Source organism: Diuraphis noxia, unplaced genomic scaffold (genome assembly GCF_037042655.1).
Source record: "Diuraphis noxia isolate RWA-SAM2 unplaced genomic scaffold, SU_Dnox_SAM2 contig0001, whole genome shotgun sequence".
Taxonomy (NCBI): domain Eukaryota; kingdom Metazoa; phylum Arthropoda; class Insecta; order Hemiptera; family Aphididae; genus Diuraphis; species Diuraphis noxia.
Window position 1 is genome coordinate 27,428,278 of NW_028301711.1, and position 7,170 is coordinate 27,435,447.

General features: G+C 27.6%; 1 protein-coding gene across 1 annotated transcript; it reads left to right on the top strand.

Annotated features, from left to right (window-relative positions):
* The first annotated feature begins 1,278 nt into the window (after positions 1-1,278).
* LOC149060461 (uncharacterized) lies at positions 1,279-3,451 on the top strand. The gene is made up of 3 exons (XM_089217975.1): positions 1,279-1,746; positions 1,869-2,033; positions 3,174-3,451. The coding sequence occupies exons 1-3, from the start codon at positions 1,536-1,538 to the stop codon at positions 3,422-3,424; spliced, it is 627 nt and encodes a 208-aa protein (XP_089074101.1). The 5' UTR covers positions 1,279-1,535; the 3' UTR covers positions 3,425-3,451.
* The last annotated feature ends 3,719 nt before the right edge of the window (positions 3,452-7,170 follow it).

Consider the following 7,170-nt stretch of genomic DNA (forward strand, 5'->3'; position numbering starts at 1 on the left):
GCAGAATATTTTTTTTTTTAAATAAATAAATCGTTACAATTGTATAATTTGAAATATGTTAATAACATTATTAAATAAAAATTGTTATTTGAAGAACTTATAACCATTTTTAAAATATCAATAGGTTATTTATTAAATAAAATACAATAATTTGAGTCTGAACAAAAAAATTAATTCGGAGATATACTTTTAAAAAGTAGTTTTGTTACAATTGCGTTAATTTAAATAAATTATAATGAAATTACTACAGAGTTACTGCAAGAGTAAATTAGTTACAGTAATTTGTAATTTGCATTACTTTACTATCCAAAAAAACAGTAATCTAGCTTTGGTCACCCAACTTCACACTTTTTGATTATTGAAATAGTTTAGTAAAAGATCCATATTGTTTTTTCTAAAATTCAGCTTTTCAATTTCTAATTTTAAATTAGCTATATCTTGCTCAGCTTTCTGTTTGATATTATTGCAGTCATGATTGTTTTTCTATAAAAATTAAACACAAATTATGTAGCATAGAAATAAGATACAAAAGTTATTATTCATTGAATAGTTAATTTTCAATTGATAAACTAAATTAATGAATATGAAAAATAAGACTATATGACTAATGACTCAAGAGGATGTCATACCCAAGGATGTGTTTTCCTAAATTATCTGTGTTCGTCTTTTATTGGGTTTTTACGATATTTTAATTTTTAAGTGAATTATGTGCATTTTCTAATATTCATATTTTAAATACTCATATTCACTTCAAAATTAAAATATCGTAAAAACCCAACGAGAGAACACAGATATTATTTTTACATTTAAAATAGGAATTGCAGGAAGTAAATTTTGATATATTATGCATTGGTAAGACAGAGACAACACATGTGGATATGACGTACTCTTAATACTCATAGTCTACGGCAGCTTGGTAGATGATTTAGTATAAACTATTATGTTGAATATATTTAATGTCTATTAATGATTATTTCTTGGTTTGTCGATTTTCATAGTTAATTTTATATACCTTTTTAGTGTCATTATCCAATACATTCTTGGGTGATATATTGTCATCTGCAGCAATGATTTTATTTTCTTTAATCTGTATTGAATCGTCAGATGTAGACAAACGAGCCATAATATATTAACGCAGGTAAAATATATAAATTAGTTACCTACTGCTCAGTACTTTTACGATTTTTGGTTAAGTATAATATGAAACATTTAAGCATAGACTAAATAGTAGATGATGACAAAATATATTATGAAGATATGATAATGGGTTATCTGAAATCTTTTGCAACCAAAATGGCGGATGCACATACCTGCTATTATAGTGCTCTAACAAAACGAAAGAGAATTTCTTGGTCAGATAAAGAAGTGAAAGATTTATTAGCAATTTTCAAAGAAAAAAATATAATGTCTGCTTTAGATGGAAAAAGATACATAAATGGAGAAGTAATAAATATTTGTTATCTTTAAGTTTCAACTTCAGTATTATTGTAAATATATTTTTTTTCATGTAGATTTTGGGAGGTGTTCAAATAGAAATGAAGGCTTTAGGATACAACAAAACTGTTGAACAAATTAGAGCAAAATGGAAGGCTTTAAAACATTTATACAAAGATAAAGAATATTGCAATAGAAAGAGTGGTAATGATCGCAAGGATAGAGGTGAATGGGATGAAGAATTGGATGAACTTTTGAAGACACGTCCATCTGTTAAACCTTTGGAGTATGGAGTTGATTCCATTGAATCGGGTAAATATTTAATTTTTATAATTTTTATAATTTATTTAATATAATTAAATGAAATAATAATAGTGTGAAGTAATTACCAATACAATTACTTTACTATTATTTTTAATGATTTATTATATTAGATAATGAAGGCCAAGAAAATTTACAAATAAATTATATGGAAGTCATTTTTAGTAACGATATTGATTACAATATTGACATTGCTGGAACTAGTTTAACTGTAGAAGGCCCTGAAGTATGTACTGAAACAATAAGTCCAGTTCAACCTTCGAAAACACAAAGGAAAAGTAAGCAGAGAAGAAAATATGAAAAAAGCTTTCAGCCCCTTCCCTCAAAAGTCAGCTTGTTAAACAATACAAATAAAAGAGCAGTGTTTCTCTTGCATTTAGGAGTGGAAATAAAAAAAAATGCATATTTGGCAGCAATCTATAGATTTCACTACTAGGTTTTGGAAGGGAGTTTGGAACTTGGCCTCTTTTCACTGTTAGGTTTTTGTTGGGAAGTATATGTACAATGTACATAGTAGACAACACATACCATACATAAACTAATTAAAAAAGTGGTAAAAATTCTGTTTCTTAAAAAGTCTTTGAAATTATATTTTATTATGTAAAAATGATCTAGACAATACTATAATATTTTATTATCTTTAACTAGAAAATATATTTATTTCAAGAACCAGCCTCAATGTATTTATTCTGTAGTATCAAATAATTAATAATTAAATTACAATCTAACTTATACAATTTTTTTAAAACAATTATTGTGAATTACTTAGTACTAAAATAAATAAATAAATAAAATGTTTTGTAGATAGTTCAATATGTCACCATAGTTTTTGATCTTTAGAACAGTTAGATTGTTGTTTATGGTTAACTAATATGTTCAAATATTATGTCAAGCATAAGCAAAAGGGTAACTAGTATTTTGTTTAACTCAATAATTAGAAACAAATAAATTTGCATATAAAAGGGAAATAGAAATACATAGATGACTAGAGGATAATTTTTAAAACATAATTGAAAAAGTCTAAAAAAAATCACTGGTCCATTGGTGCTGAACCATTAAATAATTAATTAATGAAATAATCAGATATACCTACATTTAATTAATTATGTTTTTGGTAAATTTTTTTTTTAACACCAACAAAATGTATGTTATTTTTAGATTCAGAGTGTTACGATGAATGTACCTTTTGATTTTACTGTGATGTGTGTTTTATTTTATTTGTATCTGTCAACACGATAAGTAGTTGAAATAATGCTCTGATCTTAAACAATGGGGATGGTTTCCAATAGCAAATTTTGCCTAGTTGGTACTTTTACCTCAGTTGACTTAAACCCAAATACTTAACTCTGTCTCTATATAAATAGGTTTATTTAAATTTGTTTGGATTTATTAGTATTATTTTGTTTTATTTCTTAAAGGTAATGGAAAGGCATTAAGTTTGGCAAAGGTCTTAGATGCATTTACTGATAAATGGCAAGTTGTACAAAGTCAGATGAATTTAGATTTCATTGAAGGTCAAAATATCATGTTACAACAAGAGTTTGAAAAACAGAGAGCATGGGAACAACAAATTCTACTAGAAGAACGTGAGATTGCTAAATCTGAGAGAGAAGAAAGCAAAAAATTATTTAAAATGTTGATTGGTGCTATTAAAGACTCAACAAAATAATAATTATTAACAAGACAAATGTTTGTGATGAAGTAACCGAAGTTCCTAACTTTGTTTTTATTAAGTTTGTATAAATGGTTTATTATACAATTTTTTTTAATTTTTAAAAAAGGCTTTTATATTTTGTTTGATAAATATCTAAGTTTGTATTTCTTTTCATTATAATTATTCATATTTAAATTTAAATTTAAATTTAAAAGCTATTGTTATTTATTAGTTTTAAACATAACAAAATCAAAATTATATAGTAATAATATACATACAAAATTACATAGTATGAAGTATGAATTTTAAACATATATTTAATGTGTAAATGAAGATTTTCTTAGTGGATAATTCATTGCCTTGTGCTCTTTGAGAATTTCTCTTATTTCTTTTGAATTTGTATTTATTGTTTGTTGCGATAATTCACGTTGAATAGGTTGGGCATAACATATATTTCCTTCATTTCCTTCATTTACTTCCTTTGTCCATGATGCATGGTAATTATCTTTAAATTGTTCAACAATATTGTGTAATACACAACATGCTGAGATGACTTGTGGCATAAATTTATAATTTATATCACATCGCTTTAGTAAACATCTCCATCGTCCCTTTAATCGACCAAAAGCATTTTCAACACATATTCTAGCTGAAGAATGGTAAGTGTTAAAAGATTCTTGCTCTGGTGTTAGACTCACAGTATAACCTTTTAATAACCATGGCAATAGTGGATATGCTGGATCACCAACTATCATTAAAGGTATTTCTTTTACATTTATACTTATGTAATGCTTTGGGATTAATGTTACATTATTTTTATATAAACTTGAGTCTTTTAAGACTGTAGCGTCGTGTACACTTCCTGGATGCTTGATTGTGACATTACGAAATATGTAATTATTATCCACATAACCCTGAAGAACCATGGACGGCCAGCCTTTTCTGTTGACAAAATCTCTATAACCTATTTTAGGGGGCAATACTGGAATGTGAGTCCCATCAATAGCACCAATAAGTTGCTCCATTCCAGTTCTTAGCTTTATACACTGTGCAATGAATTTAGCTTCTTCGATTGTAGGCATAGTAATATGCAAAGGTCTCAAAAGTTCATTTATGGCTTTACAAACTTGATAAACGCATGTATGGACAGTACTTTTATGTACACCAAAAAGGTTTCCAACAACTCTGTACTCTGAACAACTTGACAGTTTAAAAATTACAATTGCAACTTTTTTCTCAACTGATAATGATGGTCTAAATGCTAACGGATTGGGCGATAATTCTGAAAATAGCTGAGTACATATGTAATCAAATGTTGATTTTTTCATTCGAAAATTATCCAACCAATCTTGTTCCGTGAAGTGATTGTTTACGATCCGATTCCAAAAGTCTCCACTCCTCGTCTAACAAAGAATATTTTAATAGTTAAAAGGTGTAATTAAGTAGGGTTACAGAAGGATTTTACCAACCTTTAAGTGTTTATTAATATAAATTCAAACCAATATTATGATAAATAAATGTCTCATGATTAAAAAAAAAATGTATGCAAGGCCTCTTGATACAAAAAAAATGGTATACGTTTATACTATGTATTATTTATGGATACAATTATGAAAATATATTAATTATAATTACCTTCATCCATAAGCTTCGAACTTGAGTACGTTGATTTATTTGGTCAACTATTGTAAGCGAAAGAGCATCTTGAACAATAGTTGATGGAATGGTAGTCGCACATATTAACAACATTTTATGCTTTAACAACTTCCTTTTAGTAATTATCATTTTAAACACTTTTTTTCTTCGCATTTCAGCTGTAAATCTTCTGCGTTTTAATTCAGCAAGAATTGAAACAATTAATTTTAATTTTGTCATGATTTATAACTATTGTAAATTTGTATTTTGTAACACAAAATGAATAAATCATATTATTATCTAATAAGAAAATTTGAATCAAATCAATTATCAAGTATTCTCTTGGAACAGACAAATAAAGTCATGTAGTAAAACTATTAAATTTAAAACGATTTATAAAATATTTATATAAACTGATTTAATACATGTTCGTATATAAACACCTAAAAACGGTTTAAGCTTAAACCGTTTTAAATAATATTAAAACGGTTTAATACTAAACCGTTTTAACGCCGTCATATAAACGTAGTATATAAGTCTGTTATTGACTCTCTATAAGGTGAGAATCTGTATTATTCTGATTTATAAGTAAAAATATGCAGTCATCCATATTTTAATAATTATTATTGTTTGTTATGTCTTTTACAGACTATGACAGACTGTAGTGGTCAAGTTGGCAGTGAAAATGCAATTCAGGATGAAAGCATTTTGTCACGGCATGAAAAAGTTAGTTAAAAGGGTACCTAATTAATTTAAGTTATGTCTTAGTTTGAAGATGATATGTTACATTTTCATATGTCTATTTTAGATTTTGGGAAGTAATCATGTGACTACCATTAGTACAAATTCCCCCGTTAATATTGGCTGCTTCAATGAAACATTGTCAACGTATTCTATAGTAAGTTTTTTTTAATTAAAAATGTATTTTCATAATTAATTCATTTGTAGGTACTAATTAAATAAAACTATTTTCATTTGGCTCAATTTTATTAATTCATGTTTACAGCAATTCAATTAAGGTATCTTAATAGAATAGGTAGTTTTGTAGTATTAAATTCACTATAAATATAGTTAATTTTTTTTTTTTTTACAAGGAAAAAGAACTTGAAAAAACAAGAGCCGAAGTGAAACGTATTCAAGTTGAAAATGAAAATATGAAAACATTTATTCAGGAAATGTCAAAAATTGAAGAAGAAAAAAGATTAACTCAACTGGAGATTGAACGCTTGAAAAAAGAAGTTCAGAAGAGTAATGAATTGTTACATAAATTCCTTAATGATGATCAAATATCGGCCTTAAGTACACCCACTCGGCAGTGGGCTAATGACACTATTGTAATGGGCTTAAAAATGCGGTTTGCGTTAGGAGTCCATGGTTATGAGCATCTTAGGGAAACAAAATATCCTCTTCCTGCATATAGTACGCTGACAAGGAGGCTACGTCAATTTAAATTAAATTTTGGTATATTTACTGATTTGCTTGAGCCACTGAAACATAAAGTTTCCTGTATGGAGGAAGGTGATCGGTTTTGTGTTATGTTAATGGATGAAATGGATGAAATGGAGATAAATCCCCAGATAAGTTATGATAAAAATCGCCACGAAATGTTTGGGAATGTTACTCTTGGAAACTCAACCAAAGAAGGGAACAAATTGTTAGTGGTTTTAATAAGAGGTGTAAAACACACATGGAAGCAGATAGTAGGTGCTCATGTAACTGATGGTGCTGTAAATAAAGAATCATTTAAAAAGTTCATTTTTGAATGCATTGATTTTCTTGAAAGTTGTGGTATACAAGTTACATCTTTGTCATCTGATATGGGGAACTGCAATAGAGCTCTATGGACAGAATTGGGCATACAAATAAAAAAAGAAGGCGTTAGGGAAAACAAGTTCTACCACAATGGCCATTACATTTTTATTACCCTCGATGTGTGTCATTTACTTAAAAATTTGAAAAGTGCTACATTAAAGGGGGATATTAATTTACCTGTAACTTACTGTGAAAGTAATAATCTACCAACTCAAATTATCAAAGGTTCTTATATTTCTAAGTTGTGGACTGAAGAAATAAATGCTGGAAACGAACTTAGAAGTTTACACCACTTGAATCGTAATGATATATTT